The 24,858-nt window shown below is 38.1% G+C and overlaps 1 protein-coding gene across 1 annotated transcript in view; it reads right to left on the bottom strand.

Annotated features, from left to right (window-relative positions):
* ZFAND3 (zinc finger AN1-type containing 3) overlaps positions 1-24,858 on the bottom strand; it is a 131,815-nt gene that overhangs the window by 11,394 nt on the left and 95,563 nt on the right. The window contains exons 5-6 of the mRNA XM_053972622.1: positions 23,164-23,229; positions 6,414-6,584 (exon numbers count right to left, since the gene is read on the bottom strand). Coding sequence (XP_053828597.1) covers positions 6,414-6,584; positions 23,164-23,229 — 237 coding nt within the window. The remainder of the gene's footprint in view (positions 1-6,413; positions 6,585-23,163; positions 23,230-24,858) is intronic.

Raw genomic sequence — 24,858 nt, 5'->3', positions numbered from 1 at the left:
TTGGAATCCATGATGCACCAATTAATCAACTACTTCTTCATTTCCAGTACTGTCAGAATATATATTAGTCAGAAAGATCAACAATCAACAGTTCCTATTCCCTATCAATTAAACTGGAGTCTTGGAATAACATCTTCATAAAATACAACAAAACAACCCCCCCCGCCAAATCTGAGTTCAAATTCAAACTTCAATAGACTTTGTGTTTTGTTGGGTATTTTTTTAATATTTGCAGCAATATAAGGTAAGATGCTGGACATTCCTGAAATGGCTGAAGCAAAAGAACTATTCTGGGAGCAACTCCCTTAGGAGAACAGCCAACACAAGACAGCTGAATGTGGCACATCTTACAGGCTGACAGTAAGACTTGCCAGGGCTGTAGTAACCAGTCAATAATAAGATTTATTTTAATACTTCTTACTGAACTGGCTGACTCATACTCTCCAGAAGCACTGTGCATGTTTCATCTTAATCAATGGAAATACATCTGTTATACCAAGACATAATCATGCCCTGAAGCCATTTTGGCTTGTACCAGATAAACCTTATCCATCTAGAAAGTGAATTTACCAGCACCATTACAAATTCTCCTCCACAGAAAAAGGTTCCATGGAAATGGAACTATGATTTAATATTTGACCAAGTTTTAAGAGAAACATTAGTTTCAATACATGTTTGACAATTTTGTATAAAGATGGAGTGGCTTATCTATTCAAATTTCTTTCTTTTTTCCTGAATTTCTGAAGATTATTTCTAAATTAACTAAGTAAATCAAATCACTCCAAATTTATTTTGGCACAATCCGAACAAGTGCTTCATCTCCTCTGTTTATGGACCAGCAGTTCTGTTATCCAGGTTAAAAATCGGCAGCTGCTTTTCTTCCATGTTTTTGCTTACTCAATGACAGTGAGACTTGCTGCCATTTTATCTGTAAGTACAGTCTCTGCTGTGTGGATGTATTTTGTTTCTGCTAGTGCTTGATAGGAGTCTGTTTTTCTCTCCCTCTTATCCCTGTGCTTAGACCAAAACAAAAGAAATCGACAGTAACCCCAAGAAAAGATTTTCAACAGATTATTATAGATTTAAACAGAACTAAATGAAAAACAGGGATGTGGAAAAATAAGCACAGTAACTAGGAAGGAAATTTTTGCCCTTCTAAAGGAGCAGTCTGTGGTGAGCCATGTGCTCTACCCCCAATTCCAGGTGCTCAGCACCCTAAGGTGGCTCTCTGGCTGAGTTGCAAAGTTTGACTCTTGTTTTCTGGCTCAGTCTTACTGCTGTAGAGGCCACTTGTGAACTGCATCCCTTCCAATCAAAAAGCAGACAAACATCAGTACTTGCCAACACCTCACAAATTAAAATTGCAAACCACCACATTCTGCCTTCACCTTTGAGGTTAGTGCTCACAGCAGCCTCCTCCAGCAGCAGCAATGAGTGCACAGCTGTTAGGCCAGATGCATTCCAGGAAACTGTAGCTTCTTACAACATCACCTAGGCCAGTAAAACTCTAAGAAAAGCTTTCTTGTCCACACAGCCAAGAAATATGGCTAGCAAGTGTTTGATCAGAATGCAACATGACTGAGCAATTACTTTTCAAGTGTGATCAAGCTGGAAGGTTTCAACGTCTTCCTGTCCTCTCAAGTACCTCCTCTGGCCCAAGAACAGGAAAAAATATTACAATTCCTATCTGAGAAGCACACAAACAAATGGCACTGCTGCTGGAAGCTACAGCCTGGCTTGCTTTGCAGGGCCCATTATCTCAGCCACCCCACTGACTGCCAAGAGACAGGTGGAGTCTGAGGTACAGACACACCCATAAGGATGTGGCCAATAAACACCAAACCATTCTACACAAAAGCTGCTGCAGAGCTGGCACACTACCCTAATTTCTCTTTAACTGCTGACTAGAAGTGGATCATATTTCTCATGCAATTCCAACAACAAGATCACTGCAGACTTCTGTGTGTTGGCTTGGTACCACAGACCTAGTGCTACCAGAACTACTTTTTACTGTAAAACTGTAAGCCTCTTCCATAAAATTAAGTTTTGCTTTCTGTGCAAATAATTTCTATAGATCAAAAGTTTACAGCTCTGTGTCTTTTAAAACTGTACATAACTTTATTTAGTAGCAATATACATCTAGTCAAGCAATTAAGAGCAGGCCTAGAAATTTATAGTGTAATTTGCAACTAATCAACCTGTCTTTTTTACAATACATTTCCAGAACTCAGTGTTTTATAGCTACTTCCACTCACACATTCACTGCCCCTAGTTTTGAAGCAACTCTCTGGTAGCCATGCAGTTATGACACCACTGAGACAACAGCTTCCTTTGCTGATCAAGGATCACAGGCAGCTGATTTCAGACTGCTTGCAGAAATGCTGCAACAGAGTGTAACTTGAAGAATATGATTCCTGCAATTATTTGATGATAAAACTGACTCCTAAGTCTAATATTAAATAGGAATTATTTCAACACAATCATTACCCATTGTAAGACGCTAAACTATTGGAAGGTCCATCCAGCCCAAACTAGAGAACACTCTTGTCTGCAGGACTTGCCTACTCTTACTGTCACCTACAAACAGTGCACAGAAACTGATTTTGTTTTAGTGGTGTTGATATAAAGGTTATCAGAAGCTGTCAGAAGCTCAAAATGAGAATTCATTTTAAAATTTCTCTTTCTCACTGAAGCTTGCAAAGTGCATCAGCAATTAACAATTCCTACCACTTCTCCCAGTTTGCTGTGTGAAAAGGCTCAGAACTCATCTTACAAATTGCTCTTTTGAAGATCAAAGGGAAGCTGAATTTGTCTTGTGTGTGCTCTGGATGAGTTTGTAATTTACTGGAACTTTCAGAGGAGGTTTGGCAGCACACTCGTTTGACAGCCCCAGGGCACAGGATTCAGGGGAGCTCTGTGACTCTTCCCTTCTGAGTTCCTTCCTTAGCTTTAATTGGCACCTCATTAGAAATTAATGAAAATGACATCCTCTGTTCTTCCTGCTCCGGGCGTAGAATGCTACAAAAAGGCCCATCACAATTCATAACATATTCAATTTATATAGGAATGGCTCTTAAGCATTATTTATGAGACGTGAATTTCTTGTCAGCAGTTACTAACTTGAACACAGCAGAAGAAGAATGAAAAAAGATCTTGAGAGTATGTGTGTATGAAAACAAACAAATCTTTCTATATCTGAAAAATGTTGTGTTTGAATTGCTGGAACTCCCTTCTCAGTAGTGAATTGTTGTCCTTCACAGCAAAGCCCTGCAGCACTGTCAAATCTGTCTAAAATTCCATGTACTGTCAAGGGAACGAGCTCAGCAGCATCACCTCTCTCTGGACAGGGCTTACATGAGACAAGAGAGCCAATACAGCAGCCTCCCAAAAATCTCCGAGCCGGTGTAAAGCATGAGTCATTCTCTCTGTCTCCTTTCCAAAAAAGCTGTGCCTTGCTGGACAAGTCCCAGTTAACTGGATCAGTATTTGCAGATATATTAATATTAAAACATTGTTCAGTATGTATGTATTTTCCTTTCCACTATATCTCACTAAAAATCTCACTGGAGGATTCACCAGGACAAATCATCAAAAAATAAGATGATTTCCAGTACTTTTAACATTAGGACAAGAAGATGTACAACAGCAAACAATTAAATTGTTGGTCTGCAGAGTGAATTTGGATTTTAACAAGACTGCTTCAGACGCATCTTTGGATCAACATTTTTATGCTTTAAATTCTTCTTCCTTACATCCAAGCAAACACACACACTTGTCATTCTGAAGATGGTGTCTGCCTTTTTATTGATCCTGATATCAGATTTTCTCTGAATGTTTAAAACTGGGAAGAGTTTCCCCCGTTTATTCCCATTGCTTTAGTTCAGGATTAAGATGCCAAGAATTTAGTAGCAGTGGTTCAAAACTCAGATCAAACAATGTTCTATGTTGACCATTACTTCTGAAGAGTGGTTATTTTACACCAGTTGATTCTATCTCATCACCTGACAACACATCATTCATTACCTGTGCTTCACTTCAGGACAGCAAAGCATAACCCAGTCATGTGGATTTAGGAAATATTTTAAATAAATGAGAATTTGACAGATTTGTTCTACTGCATTTCCATCACCTCCACCCAGGGTTTTTTAATGGGCTTGTCATTCATGACTTAAAGCAACCTAATTTTACAGACAGCAGGGCAAACTAGCAAGAATGGTTTCTCAGGCAGCATCTTTGAAACTGACTGGAGCCACATGCTGCTGATCATTGGTAAAGCAGTTTGGGTGATGTGAAGCTGAGGTGCCCTGTGTAGCTTGCTTGCTTCTTAATCTGACTACTAAATGTAAATGGCACAGGGTATTAATGAAACATTGTAACTGCACAGCAACCAAAGACCTCCAGTTTTTTCAGCCCTCTTGGACACATGAAAATAGACTCCTGCCTTCTATTGTCTCATTAAAAGTATAGAGTAGAAATGTTTATAATACAAACTATAAACTGGGTAGGATGCAATACAGGAATGCAAATTTTCATCTCCTAACTTATTGCCAAGGAATTCAGAATTTTTTTCACATTCATGTTTTATTAACACATTTTATGAACTTTAACAGAAATATTTCCATAAAGCTATATATATCCAGTAGAAGAAAATTAAAGAATAATTCCTACAACATTTATATTGCAACAGTATTGAATTATGGAACCACTTCATGAAAACTTGAGAGGAACCAACCAAATGTATTTGTAATCCAGTTTACAGAAAAAAGGCAGGTCTTATATAATTTAAAAAACATTACTGATCAATGAAAGGGCTTTTTAAAAGTTGCTTTCAACTTAATTGCTCTTACATAGCTCCAATATTGCAGAATGCAGGAAAGATGAATGATGTTACATAATGGTTAAGCAATCATTTACCCAATCCACCTCAGAATTCAAACTGTCTTGTTCCCAGTATTTGGGACCATTCTGCTATTTCAGTCAGGCACCTGTGAGTTGTTGTATACTTGCAGCCTGTTATATACTACAGCCTGAGTTGTTGTATACTTGACAACAGCAAGACCAAGAGCAGAAATTCCTGCCTCTACCACGCTGAGCAGAAAGAGCCATACCAAAATGTGTCATTGATAGCCCTGAATTTCTTCAGCTTGATAAAAATGTTACCAGACACTTCAAAGTATCCTGACACATGATTTCCACAAGAATTTCAACATTACAGCTTTTGATTTCATGTTTGGTGGCTTCACAGATAATGTATATTAGCTCTGTGCCAGTGCTCCACTATCGAAACAAAGCCGTATCTCATGTCCAAAAGAGCCCAATACAACAGTAATCTCTAGAGCCTGAAGACAGATGCTGAAGAAGAGAACAAAGCATAACACAAAATCTTTGCAGCTTTCTATCGCTTCTCTTCACTGGGCATTTGGTATTCAGTATAGGATTAACCGTCTCTGCAACTACCTTAGCCCACCCTTGCTCTCCACACTGCTGCTCAGAAGAACATGCCTTCTCTCCAGATAATGGTTTTAACACAAGATTTTATTTTTCACAGGTGCAGTGTGAATTGCACCTATCATCTGTGCAGATCCTTTGGAAATTATCCCCTGCCTGAGACACAATGGAGTAACTGAAACAAACTTCTCCAAATATATTAATATAAGCATTGTCAGAGAGTTCAATGCAACCTTCAATACATGATTATATGAAAAAATAATTAGCAGGTAAAACTACCCATGCATTATCACTGGGTCTAACAGGCACATTTAAACCAGTTAAGAATGCAATTGTTCCATGAAGGAGAGAGCATCTCCTTTGGAATCCAGTCACATTTATTATCGTTTCAGAAAGATTATTTGTACTGAATATGAAATCCCAAATTAGCTATCTGCATGGGATTATCATCGTCAATTCAACTACCTGAACAGTGTCAACAACTTTGGAAAAGCCAAGATGGATGATTTTAAGTGTATGGTGAACAATAATATTTTCAGTTAGAGAGGGTTTTTCGATTTAATTTTAATTTTTATTTTAATGTAATTATAACATGCAGAAGCAGATACTGACCTATGTTCCTTTATGCCCTATAGAAACCTTCTTTGCATATTTATTGATGTGCTTTGTGCTTCTTCTCCTGTCAAGTGGGTATGATGCCCTTCCTGTCTTACAGGGACTTCTGAAGCTAAATTCATTAATATCTGGCATCTCTTGAGACAAGGCAGTACATCAAGGCCAAACTTTTAAAGGGGAAATTTGACAGAAACTAATTATAACTTTTTGCTACCAATGGAAGCTATAGCTTCTGTTTAAAGCATCTTTGCAAGGTGGAAAACGCAAGCGTTCTCTGTATTTCCATGTGTGACACAGATCTGAGCACGGCTGCGTTTGAAAGCTGGATGCTACTGCCAAACTGTACTCACCACAGCGACATGATCCCAGCTCCTGCTGTACTAGTTCCAGTTTTGTTTGGCACTGGAAGCATCGACGTCTACTCTTCTGTTTGGATCGACTGGTTTCTTCAGGCCTGTCATTACTGTCATCCAGTAGCCGTGGCCGTTTCACAGGAGAAGCCTCACTCTCCGACTGTGAATCTGTTGTATTCACAACAAATATTTTAAGAAAAATATTAGAATTTCCTTGCTGAGGCATTTCTTTAGACAGACTGAAGGTATATTGTTTTCAGATGGGGTCACCACCAAGCAGTGTGATACCTCCCATTCTATTGCATATGCATGTTTTCTTAACAACCAAAATGAGCATCAAGTAAAGGACAAATTATCTTTGCTCCCTATAAGAACCCTTCCTGCTATCAATATTGAGTATAAAGTGAACTGATTAGTTTCCTTCCAGCCTTGGCTGGGTCATATGGAGATACATGTACAGCATAACCATCCTAAACAATTGCAGGCTTCATCTGTCATCTTATTTATTTTCTCCTGTGCTGCCTTCAGTGTCCCCACACAAACTGACTGAAATGATGAAAAACAACTGAGCACAGGTTTGACCTATTTCTTCCCTGGACAGGAGGGGGATTTTTCAAGCACAGCATGTAAATTGTATCTCTTATGACTGAAGGCAGTACATGAAAGCACCATACCGTGCTTCCCTCTCTTTCCACATGGATAACAATTTAAATGTAAATTAGTATACACCAACAATACAACCCCAAACAAAATAAGCATGATCTGTACATACATCCTATAAATTCCAAATGCTCAGCCATTTCTAAAGTATTAGTCAGACTACTATTTGCATTAATAACTTCATAAATTTCAGCTTGCAAGAAAATGGGAAAATGGTGTGTGCAATGCCTTTAGGAGTTAAAGTTTACAACAGTCCTACTTCACGTAGAATGTGCTTTTTTTTTCAGCCTTTTTTTTTTTTTTTACAATGGAGAGTGTACTGACAAGGGCTCTAGAGTAGCACAGGGAATGCACATTACTGACTGAAGAGATGAGATGCCCAAGCCTTGTTTTTGTGGCATGTCAGAGGCACAACATCTCAGTGGATCTGCTGCTCTGCAATACAAGTCAGGTCAGAAAAGACATTTTCCCTTCCCAGATCTGTGCACAGCAGAGTCAGTGCTGTATTTCTTTGTAATACAAACTGCAAATAAATCTAATCCCAACTGTACTAAAAATTAAATTGTTTGTTGCAGTGCTGCAAGGAGCTGCTGAAAGACATTATTACAATCAGTCAGTATTCTACTGCATGATGTTGAGCAAGGAAAAAAAAGCCCATTAGCTGAATTAAATCCCTTTACAACCAACATTAATCCAAGAAATAACAGGCTAAATCTATCTTTTTGGCAGGATGTTAACCAGTTGAACATGTCTGTACCATTATTCTAAGATTCCATTGCTTTTGTCTGCTTTGTGCTGTCCTGGATTAGGCAGGAAAAGGTAGCTGCCATGGATACAACACTGTCCATACCTTGTTATGTCAGCTATCTTACCTGAGCCACTGCTGATCAACATCATGACTTTACTTGAGTAAACGCCTAAAGGAGTCAGACTTGGAATACTCGGTAGCTTCTCCCTTTGGGGACGCTCTGTTAACTTCTCCTGGTTCCTCACATGCAATACAGACTAATTCACATTTCTTACCTGTGTTTCAGCCCTTGTGTCACAGTGTTTTTCCAGTTGTACCCCACTGTTTACCACCATTACAAATATACACCTTGCCTCACTGGGGCCTACTTTATTTCTGTCATACTGTTCTTAAGATATGCTGAAAATGTGCCTGGCTTTCCAACAAGTATAAAGCCTTTGTATCTCACATTTCATAGAAGAGTGAATTGCTTTCTGCACTGCATACAGGTGATAAGTTTTTATTAAGCTGCAATGATTTTATCTGATGTGTGCCTCAAGACAGCCACCTTTTTGATCAGTGTCACAGATTACAATTTACACCTTACAAAACACATATATTAGACCTAAACTAACATTCAGTACATAACGCACTCCACATCTGCATGCTTGGCTGTGCAGGAGCCTTGGCAAGGAAGAGAAAGTAGTGTATTAATGTAATGCATTAATACAGCTATGGAACAACTAGTCCTGTCTTAAATCTCTGGAGAAAACAGGTCAAGGTAAAGATCCTCTGAACAGACTGCCTGATTCCCTGAACAGAGATCCCAACTCATACTCCAAGGCCAACAGTCCTGTCCCATGGACACTTGTTTTCAGAGTGCCCAGAACACCAGGCCAGCCTGGAGTGTATAAGGACATCCCTTCCAACAGGCAGATTTTATCCCGTGACCTGGCTCACTCAGCCTTCAGTAAATATGCTCCTGCCCACCTTGCTGCCCCACATGGAGGATGTACCTCATTTGCAGTTTATTCACTACTCAAACAGAAACACTGCCATTATGGAACAGCTGCCTCCCACACATCTTTGCTTCCAGAAATATAAGCCATTCTGGTAGTTCTCAGAAGCAAATTTGGTATTCTGAATTACGATGATGGAAACCATAGTGGTCTGCTGATCCTGAAGTCCAATTCATGGTGTGAGTCAACCAGTGTCTCAGAAGTTAATGAAGCCTTAATGAGAGAAATAGCTACCTCAAGTCAAGCCAGTAGTTCTACAAATGAAAATACTTAATCACATACTTTCAGTTAATTGGTACCGACTAACTGAATATTAACATGAGCTGGTCATTATCATAGAAATTATAGATATCTCACTTTTTACAATGTGTATCTCTCTGCCATAAGCTAAAACACTTAGCACTGAGGTAAACTCAACCTGGCTCTCAGGGACAGCACCATCTCTCTGATCACTGATTGCCCAGGGCCTTGCATACAGGAGTCCAAGCTAATACTCATCACAAATCAGACCCACTGCTCACACACTTCCATCTTCCCATGAGCAAGTACAATGAGCAAGGAGAAAGCACAGAGCAGAAATTAGACCTTTTAGAGTCAGTCCTGTGTGTATTTCTTCCAGATCATGTTGCTTTTTGTGATACTGACACATGCAATACAGAACACAAAATGTATCTTCCAGTACCTGGAATCCTGCAACCTTAAAGTTCAAAGATCTGATAGCAAAATGAAATTGTCATACATAGCTTTACTACCTGGAGTGCAACTGAAAAAAACCCCTAGGAATACAGGCTGAAGTGCTGCAAATAGAATCAAGAGCAAATGCCCAGCATGAACCTTTAAACAACCAAAAAAGGCTACAGAGAATTCTCGCAGCCAGTGACTTTTCTCAGAAAGTCAATTCAACAAGTTACTTCTTCCTTTGCTTGTAAGAAACATTCTCCATGCTCAACTTGCTCAACCAACAAATACCTGGCCGAGAGAAAAACAAAAATGTTCTTTTACCCACAGATGTCAAAAATCATAAAACTTCTCTGTAAATATGAACAATAAGGATGAGAAATCCCCAAAATTTCAGGAAGAAACTGGTCAGCAGAGTAACTGCCATTGACACATTCCCACTGCAAATTTAATTCTGAGTTAAGAAGCAAGGATTCTTCTAACTGATATCTGATGGTGGAAATCCTTCTAATTGTGTATGAAACTCCCATTTGAAATGAGAACAAAGAAGTTCAGTTAGGCAAGGTTGAAACTGGAGGCTTGTCTGGAAACAATAAGCAGAGCAGTGTTCTTAAAACTATTATGTCATGAACAGAGACTCACATTTGTTCCTCACTATCCCTGTTCTCATCTTCATTACACATCTTCCCCCCTCAAAATTTTTCCAAAAAAAGGCACCTGAGCTGATTTTCACTGCCTTACTCTCCAGCCTTGGAGGAGTTTGCAGGCTGCATGCAGATGGGTTCAGTTACAATCATGATGGCTCCTCCATGGCATTTGGGGGGAGAGTGGGATGCTCTAGGCCCAACAGAGACATAGCCTAACAGAACTTAACAGGGAAGGAGGAAGGATGGAAGAGATGGGAAAATTTTAAGAAAAAGAGGATCTCTCCTCTAATGCTGCTTTCTTAAAGATGAATCTGTTTAATCTCTGGTTTCATGACAGCTTTTGAGGCACTCGATCAGGTTTTTTTCTTATCATAAAGAACCCATCACACAGACTGGCATTTATTATCTCAGCTGTCTGTTGAAACACCAGAACAAGCAGTCTTTAATGAACCCTCAAACATTACTGCCATCTCCCCCGAAAGTATTTTAGAAACAGCTTAAGCTTTTAAAACCTCTGTCTATGAAGAAACTTGCATAGTCACAGACAATAACAATGTAACATGGATTAACTAAAATTTGAGCAATAGTTTGTTGCCAGTTTCTAGGTTTTTTTTTGGGTTGTTTTTTTGTTTTTTTTTTTTTTTTTTTTTTTTGGTTTTTTTTTTTTTTTTTAAATTCCTTGTTCTGCTCTTAGATGAGGGATTACTTAACTGCCTGGCATGTTGATTATGCATTAAAAATTTCATTGAGAAAAAACTGCCTCTATACAAATCTTCCCTATCACATTTACCAGAATCATAATTTAAAATAATCTCTCAAGTTCAAATAAATCCAAAATTAACATAGTTGTTCCAAAACCCTTTTGTTTGTTGACTATTAATGAAGAGAAAGAAATTAAAAATTAACACCTCATAAGCCAAGTCTGACAACTGTGACTGCCACAGTCCCTCCCTGCTGCTGCACAGCGCTGTGGAAAATGTTATTCTGAAACTCTGATATTTCATGGAAATGAACATCTTATCTTGTCTTCTCACACAATTGTGACTGCATCTCAAGGCTGTGCATCTCTTTGGAAGCACCCATACTCACAAGAAATGTATTTAATTTGCGAATTCACCTCAGTTTTTTAAAAAATACTACAGACAGATGTCTCAAAAATATCTTATGTAAGTCCTTTGGTAATATTTAACCACACGATCTCTTTTCTAGTATCATTGCAGGGCCCTTAGCATCATTATTTCACCATTTTTTCCCCTCCATAGAGTTTAAAAGCAACTGCACTAAAACTCAATGTCCCTAAACAATGTGGAATAGAGAGACCACATGGGAACAGTCTCTATAGAACTCACATCCCATCAGTCGCTTCTTTTCCTCAGGAGGCTCTCCACGAAATCACACTGGAGACTATAAATAACACCCATAAGTTGCATTACATAAGTTATTATTTCTCATCCATCACCAAAACCATGCAACAGTAGTTGTTTCCAGCTCTAATGAGTAAAAACAACCAACAAAAAAACCCCAGAACTTTCAACCTAGCTGTTTGAGATACATAAGTGGAAGAATTGCTGCAAAATGTTTAAAATGTGAAACATTACTGATGAGCTTCAAACTCTTGACAGAAAAATTCTCCTTCCCCCTTTGCAACAGAGCTAATAAAAAGGATTCCGCTACAGACTTGAAGTGTTGGATTAATTAACACCCCCAAAACAAACAAACAAATCCTCAAAAAAAACAAAAAAGGAACTTAGCATGTATACTGCTTTGGGTATAAGTGGTATTTTTGTGTTCAACAACAGCATGGCTTCATTTTTACAAAATGAGAGCTGACACATACAACATGTGTTGCTAGAAAAGAGGATATACATACATATACATGTATGAGTATTAATTATTAAGATTTCAGGAAAACAGACAAGTGTGGGGGCATAACCACACATACAGTTTGGCTAACATTCCACTTGCACATAAGAAAAGGCTTTCTTACTGTAGGGGAGACCTGACACTGGCACAAGTTGCCCAGGTGAGTTTGTGGGAGTCCAATCCTTGAAGATACCTTGAAGGTACCTTGGACACAGGCCCCAGCCTGCTCTAGGTGACTCTGCTCTAAGTAGGGAGGTTGGATCAGTCTCCTGAGCTCTCTCCCACCTCAGCCTTTCTTATTTCTAAGATTCATGGACAGGAAAATAAAATTAAAAATTATATACTAATTCCTTCCCACCATTCACATTTTTTGTTCTCCTTTAAACCCATATTGGCAGTATTATCACCTGAAAAAAGGAAGTGCAACTTAATGAGGGTGCTAACTACCACCTCTAATGAAACAGAAGAGACTAATCTAATGCACGTTGAAAATGTATGAGAAATAGTGAACTATCCAGGCTCCTGCATGCATTTTAGCTAAGCTATAATTAGAAAAAGTGTGAAAATGGCTATTATCCTTTCCTGTCAATAAAATTCATAATTGTATAATTATGTGAAAAGCTAATTAGTTTTCATCTTGTATTTAGGTTCCTATATTACATCTGTTTTATATTTAAGTTTTTGCATTACTTCCCCCATATTCTCTGATGTCAGCATGTCTTTAGTTAAAAGAAATGTTAATTTATTTCTCAAACATTTTTACTTATATACCTGATTGATTCAAGCAAGCACATATTTAAATGCATTCAGGCACCTGTACTGTACAGTTCCTTTGATGGATTAGCTTCAGGCATTTCAATCAGTTAGAACATTTCCCAAGGCAATGGCCACCTCTACTGCTGCTGTCTGACAGGATTTTGTTTGTTTAGAAAACTATCTGAGTGGGGTTCCTTTCCTGAATTACACCCATGGGAGAAGTCTGCGAACCTCCAGAGCTACAAAAGATGAGCTTGTGAAGAGAGAGCAGATTGGACAGTCCAGGCCTGCTGCTCATCTCATGCTCCAAGGGTAAACACCTGAAGACTGTGTTTAAGAACAGCTGCTGACAGCAATATCATACACACAGTGACTGCTGGTGTGTACAGGCATGAGGCTGAATTCTCATTGCCTTGATCACTGGGAGCAATTGATGCAGGATAGAAGTTTGATACTATTTTAAGGATGCTAAGGGAAGCTGGTTTAGGTTGGTGGTGGGGGCTTTTGTAATGGCTCACAAGCAGTCTCATCTTCATATATTCAGACTATTATAAATAATGAGCCTTGAAAAGGCCAGAAGAGAAAAAGGGCCACAACACTAAACTCAAAAAAAAAAAAGGAATTATGGTGTCAATTTGAACTTCTTTTCTCGTTATTAAATAATGTACTTATTACAGGGTTAGGGCTGGGAGAGGGACAAAGGCCGATTCTGGAGACACTTGAAGTTAGAGAACAAATGACATCCGAAGTGGCCTGAATAATCAGAACAGGATTATTAAGTGAAGGGATAATGCACACTACAAATAGCTAAATGGAAGAACAAGACACAAGTAGAAAGAAAAAAGGCATAACACACTAATACACATTATGAAGAACCTATGAAGACAAATCATGAACATCCTGGCCATTCCTCAGTACTACTGTTAGTAGTACTCAAATATGCATATTTACATATCTGAATATGTATGTAGAAATACACACAAATAAGCTCACACTGGTTCTGATAAAATAGGAAATTTGAAAGCATTCAGCAATATCATAGCTTTGGTTTTGCTGACTTTAATGAGAACCTTCTTATGCTTTGTGAAATTCTCTAAAATATGATTAGCAAGAATAGATATTATAATAAATATTTCATATTTGCTAGTCAGCTCCAGCGTGCATAAATAAGTGGTGCTGCTCTGCTTCCAAATCCTAGTGGTATACTCCAGCTATGTCCTCATCAATCAGATGGTATACAGTATTCAGGAAGGTAATTCTTCAAACTAATAGCCTAAAACAAGTTCTATATAGAAAATATTTGCTCTGTTATTTTTCATTCATACATAGAGTTTTCCTTAGTATACCCTTCCCCCATTGGTATAATGAGGATTTTCCAAGGCTAAGAGAGATATGCAGAAGAGGAATTGTAAAGAACTCTTGCCTGCTAGCAGTGAAAAAAATACTTACCAATATTTATCTTTCAAAAAACTAATTTGTCTTTTAACTGCAGAACTTCAGTAATGTCATTAGTAACAGAAATCTTGCAATGAGAGACTATAGCTCCAAGGATTGTACCTGATTAATGTCAAGGAAAAAAACCCTAAGAGCTCTTGTATTTTGATAAAAATTTTCCTGAATGCATTTGTGAGAAGGTACATTCTGAAATGTAGAGCTAATCCATCTTCAAACTTGGTTTTAATTCCATTACTTTAAATAAAGCTTAACAATTTATATGGTTTATATTTTGACTGTGTTACTTTTTCTAGCATTTTTTTTTTTTTTTGGGGCGAGGGGGGGAAACAACCGACTCTGGCATAGGACACAATTCCTGTACACCTGATTGGTGTCTACAGTACACCAGAAGTCAGGCTGGCTTACCAGGTAGTTCTTACTGTTTGCAAAGGAAATGTTTGGGAAGCTTCTACACAAACCTGAACCAAAGACCAGGGAGAGGAAGAACAGATCAGTAAAACCTGGAGGATGCAACAGTACGTGCACTGTCTTGCATCTTATATCCAGCTCCTTTTCAACTTTCTTTTGCTCCAAAATGTTGCGCTCATTAGTTATTAGTTATTCCTCAAAATTCTTGTTATGGAAATAATTTGGAACAGAAACAGGAAAAAGACATCACTTGTATGTTCATGGAACAGTCACACAAACATCTTCCTCACTTTCTAGGAAGTTATACTTTCCCTGTGTGTTCAACAGACTAAAGAATACTTCCAAAAGGCTTTAAAATGACCTTCATCTATTTTTGAAGTCCTTATGAAAACTATCATCTAAATGAAAACACTGAGAACTTGTTCTTAGAAGTTGTCTGATGCTCACTGAAATAATTAGAATAGAGAACTTCACAAAGAGTCAGATGAAACCTTTGGGGCACTCACATCAAAAAGTACAGCAGGAATCTGATCATGGATTTGTTCCCTGCAGGTTACACGTGTTTTAAAATAGAAAAAAAAAAAAAAAAAAAAAAAAAAAAAAAAAAAAAAAAAGTAAATGTCAGTGGCTATTTGTTTCAAATATATTTCAGGCCAGTTCAGTTATTTAATGCTTAATTTCATTTAAAAATCTTCAGTGAAGTAAAGTAACAGTTTTAAAATTATAAATTGTAAGTTTCTAATTATAAATTTAAAATTATGTGTATCATTTGCTAAACCATACCTGTAAGGAAGCTGTCTGATCTGAACAGATCAGATCAGGGTGCTGACTGCTGAGGTAAAATCAATTTAATTCTTCAGCCTGACAGGAACCAGGACTTTAAAGTTAATGATCTCAACTATTCTTTGTGACATTCTCCATACTGTCAAAATTAAAGCAAAGCCTAGGCTCCCCAAATCCTCTTCCAGTAGAGTGTAGGTGAGAAATGCAAGACAACAACTCTGATTTCTTTACCCTTGAAATTAATGGACATATGCTTTGTTTAAAGTTATGAGATGCAATTTTTCCAGCAGTCTCTGGTTATAGAACAAGGAGTTCAGAGCTGTTGGGAGAACAATGTTAAGTAAGGGTAATAGATGTATATTCTTTCATAGTATATACCTACTGTCAGAGATCACTTAATTGATCACAGAGATCTTGAGAGTTCTGAAAACTAAACATGGCATGAAACCACTAAAAAATAATCAAGGTAAAACTGTTTCATTTCAACCAAAATATACATAAAGGACAAAATATTTGCTCTTCAGTTTCAACAAACTGAAGACAAATTCTCTGTCATATTTCCCTAAGACTTTGGTAAAAAGAGGTGGTAATATCTGAATTTTAAAGACAATGACCTTTTATTTGCATAGTTTTGTATTAGGCAACAATTTTACCAACCAGACTGAAAAGCATCAGCCCATGGAGAAAATGTGGTGAGAAAATGCTGAGGGCAGCAGCACATGTGTTTTCAGGACAAGAGAGTCTCATTTACAAAAGCACAGGTCATTTATCCAGCTCATGGCCCAAGAGAACGCTGCTGCATGGACTGCTCTCCCAGATCTTTGCTTTGCATTGACCATCCCAACCCTCCCACCTTTCCAAGAGTCTGTCTCCTGGCTCTTCTCCACAGAGCTTGAAGTGCTTGAGGCACTAAATGCTTGCCTGTACTTCCAGATCTCAGTTCTCATTAAGTGCTATGAATGCTACTGAGGTTAGACTAAGTATCTCTAAAGACTCACATCATATTTGTTTTCCATTAGTGTCACTGAAAAAAATTAGGTTGGAAGGGATTTCTGGAGGTCATGCAGTCCAGCCTCCTGCTCAGTGCAGAGTAAAACATCAAAGAAATTGGATCAGGTTGCTCAGGGCCCGGTACATTTTCAAAAATTTTCAAAGACTAAGACTTCACAGCCTCTGTGGGTACCTGTTCCAGTGCCAACTAGAGGGGGAAAATCTCTGCCCTTAATCAGCCAGCTATACTGTTCCTAACACAGTTAATCCAGACAGTGTTTATTCCTATCATCTGGTACCTTTATCTTGACATTCAAAATAATTTCCTTATTGGCTGACAGTTCAATGTGAACTCCTCTCAAGAGATCATCCTGTCCTACTGACCCAAGTACATTTTCCTCCAAGTTGTTCTTTTTTAGGGGATTCAGAATTTGGAAATGAAAACAGATGAAAATTTTGAAAGAAAAGCAGCAAAAAGAGATAAAGACATGTGAAAGCTGAGAAATGGACTTACACAAACCCAGAAAGTCTTAAAAGGGTTATTTGGTGAAGAATAAAAAAGTTTCAAGGGCTTATCTGAGCTGCACAAAGGATAAAAGAAGACGAATTTGGGTGATTTGAGAGCATAAATAAAGATAGTGGAATAACAGTTTAAGTACTTGGAGGACATTTTCTGTTAGGATGCTGAACTTGAACTGACCTCAGAGAGCTGGGAGTACTATGAGGTATGCAGAGGTGTGTGTATGTCAGCACCTGCTGGGAGGTCACACAGGCCAGGAGACCCTTATTCCCCATCCACAGAGAGATTCTGATTATTGCGTTTTACTTCTCTTTTACTGGGTTGGGGTTTTTTCCTCCCCACAAGGGAAAAAATAGTTGATTCTTATAACCTATGAACCTCTGAATAACCAAAATCTACCTGAATTATTGCACATTTCTGCCACTCACACCAGCATACACCAAATCCCACTTTCTGCATGACGTAGTGTCCTGGCTTCCACTGGAGTTTTCCTCCTAGCTGGTACAGTGCTGTGCTTTGGATTTCGGATGAGAATAATGTTGATAACCCACTGATGCTTTAGATGTTGCTAAGCAGGTGTTTACACAGAGTGAAGGGCTTTTCAGCTTCTCACCTCACCCCACCAATGAGAGGGGCTGGAAGGCACAATAAGCTGGGAAGGGGGACAGCCAGGACAGCTGACCTCCACTGCCCAAAGGGATGTTCCATGATCAGCATGGTGTCATGATCAGCATATAAACCAGGGGGAAAGCTGGCCAGGGACTGCTGCTCAGGAACTGGATGGCAAAAGTTAGTTATTTCTCTCTCCTTTTTGCTGTTTTCCTTTTTTTACAATTTATTATTATTTTAATTATTTAACTGTTCTTATACCCAGAAGTTTTCTTTCTTGGAGATCATGTTTGACTGCCTTACATGGTCTTAAGAGAACTGATGTCAGTTAGTGTGGTTTTGGGGAGTATAATGTTATAAAATGGGAAACATTAATAAGCATGTAAGTTATCATGTTCATCTATTTATCTTATTCCACAATAGTTATTTTATTTCTTAAGGCAAACAGTCCTTTCAGGAATTATTACAACAGACTGGTAAGAAAAAGGAGTTAATCCTAAATAAAAATTACTGGCATGTCTCTTAAGTATTTGTAATTTATCTATACAGCATGTGAAAGAGGGCTTTCACAGCCATGGTACATTTTTAATCCCTTTGGCCACCTCAGCTATCTAGGTTCCTCACTTGATGATCAATGCAAAGAAAAGGTACACCTGGGAGCCACTAAGTGAAAGTTAATTTCAAAGTAATACTGTGAAAAGTTTCCATTCATCTTAGTTTAGAGTACTTTAACACAGCAGCAAAAGTATTCCTGTCCTAATACCATAAGATGATAGAAAAATAATCTATTTATTTTATCCTGCCTGTACTGAATAGACAGGGACAGAAGTCACTGTCTTCATATGCTGTCATGCTGCTGCACACCTTTTCATTTCTGAATGCTGTGTTTTTTCCACCAGTTAGAAGAAAATTCTCTTCAAAAGTAAACAGCATGAGTGATTAATGTAGGAACTGTGAAGATGCTTGCAAAACATCTCTTTAGTTCAAAGCAAATATGGACTAAAATTCAAGGTATTTTTTTTCACTGCAGTTTAGTAAAGTGATGATTTAGATGTCTAGCACAGAAATGTGCTAGACTGTGATAGATAAAAATCACGAAAGACTTTTTTACAAAAAAGAAAAAATTACCAATTATTGTGTGCTAACAAGCTCTTATAAACCATCTGAGAAACAGCTGAAGTTTTTAAACTCAGAGGCAAGGATCATCATAGCTATAGCTGACTTTTAACTAACTTTTTGATGTATTGACCCCAAACCCATCACTTTGGATTCTCCAACTAACTCAATTAGTCTAAAATCATGGGATGCCTTCAGTGTAAAAGAAAGTCCAGGTCAACCATAGCCACTATTTTTAATGAACAAGGGTGGCTTTGTAAAGCTGAGAAAGGTGATAGTGGAAATAAATCATAAAATTAGAGCAAGTCCTTAATTTCGTTTACTGCTATCACTCTTATGATCCTTACCACTAGGAGGATTTTAATCTCCAATAATCATAACACTTTGAGAAGGCTCTTAGATAACCAGGGGGAGAGGAAACCAGTCTGTCCATCCAGACAGATTTGGAAGCACGGAACAGAAAATCCAGCATGTCACAGAACTAGGCAATAAGCTGAGGCAGTAAAAAGCCATCACCATACATCATCTGATCATGGCACAGCGTCATCTCCCAGCCTCTATCCTCTATCCTGGCACATCAGTGCCAGTCCCAGGCACTTCATCCTGTTTGTAATTGCTGATGAGCAGCAATAAGGCCTGCACGCCTCAGCTCCCGTCCGTTCCACTTCAGCACCCACCTATTAGGTTGTAACTTTTATTTACAGCCTTGCTTGATGTGCTGCTCTATTAGTGCAGCTGGAAACTGGGCAGAGGGAGGGGGAAGAGCGTCCCTAATGGGCACTGTTATTGCTAGGGCTGGGTGATTTACTATGCTGCTCAAAGGCTGTTCTATCATCACTTTCCTGTTGGTGAGAGAGCTCCAAGAAGGCCAGATTTCAACACAATGCCCTCCAGAAGTCAAACACTAAAGAACACCTTAACAGTCCCTTGAAACACCAATGAAAAACAGACCTCAAAGTTGGTTTAGTGCTATAAAGCTCTCTTCAGTAATCTTTTGTGTATTTTTTGCTCAGGAGCTTAACACTTTAGAGCAATCAAAAAAGAAAATCTAATTAGTTGTGTATGAGGTCCTTTTGTCCTTACTCAACACATAAGGATTGATTAAAAAAATGATCATATCAATGTAATGATTTAATGGTTTTAGCTCAGGCTCAAAATCTGTGTACTTCTATTTCCACAACTTGACCTTCCTGTAACTCCTCAAAGGCTGTCCTCTCAATTGTGGAGGTTCAACCTCAATGCATTTGGATTCCAGACACTGTTACAAGTAAGCACATATCTTAGTACAAGAACATCAATAAATTTGAAACTTCATAAAGGGCCACAGCCCTGTTTAACGACTTTACTCAAGCAGTGAAATAATTATTTCCATCTTCTAGACTCAAATTTTAAATTAGAAAACACACAGAGAAAAGAGATTCTCATCTTGTACAATATAAACACCATCACACCAATCTACAACAGATATTCTCATAAAATATGAGCTATCTACACATATAACTATACAAAATATTATAGATGCACATCTCTGATGAACTGCTACTGAGAAATAAAGTACTTAAAACCTCACCGACTTTATGCATATAATGTATGAATTGATTGTATCATTACCACATTTTATCAGCCTGTTTCTACCATCTTCTCTACTGCACAATTAAAAATTAAGTGAGCACACTCACACAGTTCCATCAATTTTTTCCCAGGTTTCTTTAAGCTGCATAAAAATGTTATAAAATCTGGCTGTTTAGAGTTGTGTAGTAAATCATCATTAAAGTTATACAGCAGAAAAACAAGAGTAATATGCTACTTGCTACTGCACTTTCCCAACATGGGCACCTGATACAAATGGGATGTGGATGCCCTGTACTAGAGGAAGCCTCCCAGTACCTGCCATCAATCATCACATTACCCAACCATTAAGAAACAAATCAAAATGCCTAAGAAGCTTATACACTGGGCCACACAGTCCCATCTTTCTTCCTACAAAATCTTCAGACTGCCAGCGCTCAGAAGCCTTTGAGGCATCATCCAAACTAATGATTGCAAGGCTTTATTCATTTTTTTCATTATAATCCGTGTCCTGTGGGTACACTGGAATAGAAATACTTCTACCACAGTGATAATTCTGGCGAACAGGAGGAAAAACCCCACTATTTGGTGTCATAATACTATTTTTTATCAGAACAGCTCTTACAGCATGCAGGTTGACAAGTACATTAGATAAAACCTCTTTTTTTCTCTACAAGAACTTTTCCTTTACCTTGGCAGATTTATTGTTTTGATCTTTTTTCAATTGTCACACTCACGCTGATAAAATATGAAAGGTTTGTCTCCTTCCTTAATATTCTGATGGAAACTTACGTATAAAATAAGTAGGTCAAATTTCTAATTTTCTGTCTCAAATGCTGATCTAGGGAATTTTGGGGAAAATCTATGCTTGAAGGATGAACAGAATTACACAGATAAAATCCAATGCAACATTTTTTCCTCAAAGCTCTTCCAAGCATAAGAAACATAGGATACTTACAGAATATAGGCTTATAAACAATGTGTAGTGTTGACAAATACTGCTTGCATCATGTAAGTAGCTTCCTGGGAAGCTGAAGTGATTATAGTGTGAAAGAATGTGCTGGTTTTGGCAGGGATAGAGTTAATTTTCTTCACAGTAGATAATGGGGCTATGTTTTGGCCTTGTGGTTAAACCCTGACAAATGTTCACCTGCATAGTATGCTGCTCATGCCTGAAGATGTCACAGCACTTCTGGGTAATATTTTGTAGCCAATGTTTTTTTGTCAATTCCTATGACAACATGGTAACTCATTTTAAAAATGAAAATTTGCTGAAAATTCAAGATCTGAAGAAGAAAACTAACTCCTGGTACCAGGTTCATTCATGTAAGGGACTATAAAGATAATATGTAGATTACTGAGCAAATAATTTAAGAACCTCAGGGGAAATTGAGGTAATTCAAAATCAGTAGAATTAGCTGTCCGAAGATTAAAGTTATGGTATCAAATTAAGGCAATCTCCTCCTTTTCTTGCAAAACACACTAAATGAAAAACATACAAGCATGCATAGACCAAACAAGAGTACAAACTGAAAATAAAAGAACTACTGAGCAAAGTTAGCCAAGACATTTTTCAATATGTCTTGTGGTTTCATCTGCTTTACTCCAAGGAGCTTTTACTGCTGCTATTTCACACTCCAAATAATGAACTTACATTTCTTTTTGCTAAGCATGCACACAAAAATTTTCCAACAGTACTCTCAGTTTACTGTATCTGCAGCACCACAGCAAGCTTTTAAATTACTCTGCCATGAAAACCAGCTAAATATTACAACAGCTAACGTATAAAGAAAATACAATTTAGAAATACCGTGAGCAAAGCAGATTAGTTTTCAAGGGATATAGTGGCAAACATTCCATCTTGTTTAGGTACATGTCCATGGCTACACAGAAAAGAAAATCCAGTCCCCCTGTTTTGAAGAACTATCTTCCAGTTCCAAACGCAGTTCTTTGGCAAAAGACACTCACTGTCACAGATTATCATGTGCTACTTGAGAAGTCTGCACCTGCACGAAGAGCAAGCTATTGCAGCTTCTCTGTAACCTTCCTTCACTGCAGAAGAAGCCAACTTGTATCACCACACATCTGCTGCAAGCTAACATTCACCTATGGAATAACTACAGTTCAGCTCAAACAGTAACTTGAAAGACTTCTTGAAAGAATGACTTCAGAGGAAATTTCCCTTGAACTCCTTAAAGAGCAAGGACCCTTTACTCAAACTGGAATACCCTTCCTTGCTGCACATAAATTCAAATATAGGCAAAAATTATTTTGGAAACACAGACTGCAAGAACATTGCCACTACCTACAGATCCACCACTCCCCAGGAGATTATGGCTTCCAACAGTGGTCTTCGTGGAAAGAATCATGTGAGTTCTCCTTAATCCACACAAAAAAGCCTGCAGAAGACTTGAGCCAGTACAGGTAACTTGGCTGCCTGACTGAATGAGTGCATGTGTGGTTCCTCAGGACAGATCTGATTCAGAAGCAATGACTTCAGCCTGGCAATGACCTAACATGTCACTCCTAATACCAGCTCTGTGAGATATTATCCATCTACATTCTGCATGTAGAAATAAAGGCATCAAAGGACCCAAAGCAGGTAAAATCAATGTTCTCAGAACAGTTTTCTACTCAATACTTTGCATTTCTAGGGCAGGATTTCCAGAACACTATCACAATAATTAGACTTAAACTGATTACTCCTGTATGTCTTGTTTTCACAAAGATTAACTGAAAACAGAGTGTATTTATTGAATTATATTTAAAAGGATTCTCAGATGAACTATCTGCCATACTAATCCCTTCATATATACATTTCTGGAAACAAAGCAACAATATTTATTTTCATTTGGCATGTGCCAGGTATGGTTATTACCCTTTACTATTAAACTGTAACTGCTAAATATAATGCAAAACCTAATTTCTTGATCTGCAAAACACATACCTGAGTCGCAAGATCTTTTGGTTGGTGTGGTTAACGAGGCATGAGCTGTACCTGTGCATGGCCCACCTGGAAACAGAGAAGATTGTATGTCTCAAAACACCACCTATATTTAACATTTACAACCACATCAAGTTTATACTTAAGAACATAAAAAACACGGAGGAGCACTTGTCTTTGGAGAGCACATATGGAAGTAATTCTACTCTCAGTACTTCTTTCCTAGCTGAATCTGAATGTCTTGTGGTAAAAAAATAGATGAAAAGTTGGGACAAAGTTACACTTTTAAAATAAACTTTATAAATATTTCAAGAGGCATTTTTAGGAACATATACACCATAATTGCAATTCTAGAAATGTATTTAAGTGACCCACAAGTAACACAAGGGACAAAGTGATCACTTTTCTGATATCAAATCTTGCTACTGACTCCAGTGAGAACAACTTTGCCTCTGATCTTGTTCTCATTATGTGTTCTAAGTGTGGCACAAGCATATGCTAACAAGCTCTTTCCATGTTTAAGGTTTTTCAGCTCTGGACTCTTGCCCACTCATCTGGTATCTGCTTGGTAGTAAATTGCTTTCTGCTTTTTTTCTGAACATGCATCATCGTTGAAGAGTTCTCCAGAGATCTTGTTAAAATAGCAACCAATTGAGTGTACACAGTGACTTGCAGGAAAAATGTAAATAAAAATAAACTCCAAGCAGGGAAGCCAAGACAAATTGACAGTAGCACTGCCAACAGTAATAACATATCATAGCTTTGAAAATTGAATATTATAAATGGGAAGACGCTAGAGAGCCTGAAATTGAGTTACACCTTCTAGAGTTTGGCTATCAAAATACCAATAATCAAGTTTGCACTAAACTGCTAGTGATATAGTAATACTTGCTGGCAATACAACAGAGCTTAGTATAACAGGATAACCTTTAACATTAAGTCTTCATGCACTGAAAAATATAAAAATACTTTTTCCCATTTTTTTTTTCCCCAGACTTTGCATATCTGGAAAGCAGCACTGTGACTGTGGCAACGTTTTTACCTTTTCAAGTACTTTTAAGCCTGGCTTGTTAGTAAACTGTTTCTTTTTGCTTCTTTCTGGGATGCTCCCCCTTGAAGCTTTCCTTCATTTCTTTTTCACTAAGTTTCAGGTCTCAGGCAATTTTGTCTACCCTGAAATATTCATAACATTTTAATTCTTAAAAAAAAAAAAAAAAATCTACAATTGAGGGGGAAAAATGTGAGGAACTTATTTTGGTGCATTTGATTTCAATGAATCCCACTTGGGAACAGTTTTACACTCTCAATTGTCCAGAGAAGGACCAATAAACTTGATGAGTTTATTGTTCTCCCAGCAAGGTCCTCCAGTAACACACACCATTTCACACCTGTGCCATGAGTAATCTTTTAACGGGTGGTTACAATGGCCAAAAAAACAGTTCTTAGCCTGCAGGCCAACACTGAGGGCACTCATCAGGGCCTGGTCAGAGGTTAAACGAAGCATCAGGACATGGAAAACTGTTGAACCTGACGTAAGAAATTGCTGCTTGTGACAGGCAACAGCATAAGTACTTGGCAGATGTTACAGGCAGTGTTGCAAGGCACTGTTGGATTCTCCAGGCTGGTAAGGAGGGAGCTGGTAAGAAATGGCTGAACTGCACAGGTAAGGGGAGGGGAGTGGTGGGAACCGACCTCTAT

Source organism: Vidua macroura, chromosome 3 (assembly GCF_024509145.1).
Source record: "Vidua macroura isolate BioBank_ID:100142 chromosome 3, ASM2450914v1, whole genome shotgun sequence".
Taxonomy (NCBI): domain Eukaryota; kingdom Metazoa; phylum Chordata; class Aves; order Passeriformes; family Viduidae; genus Vidua; species Vidua macroura.
The sequence above is the reverse complement of the archived record's forward strand: the minus strand, read 5'-3'. Positions and strand labels throughout refer to the sequence as shown.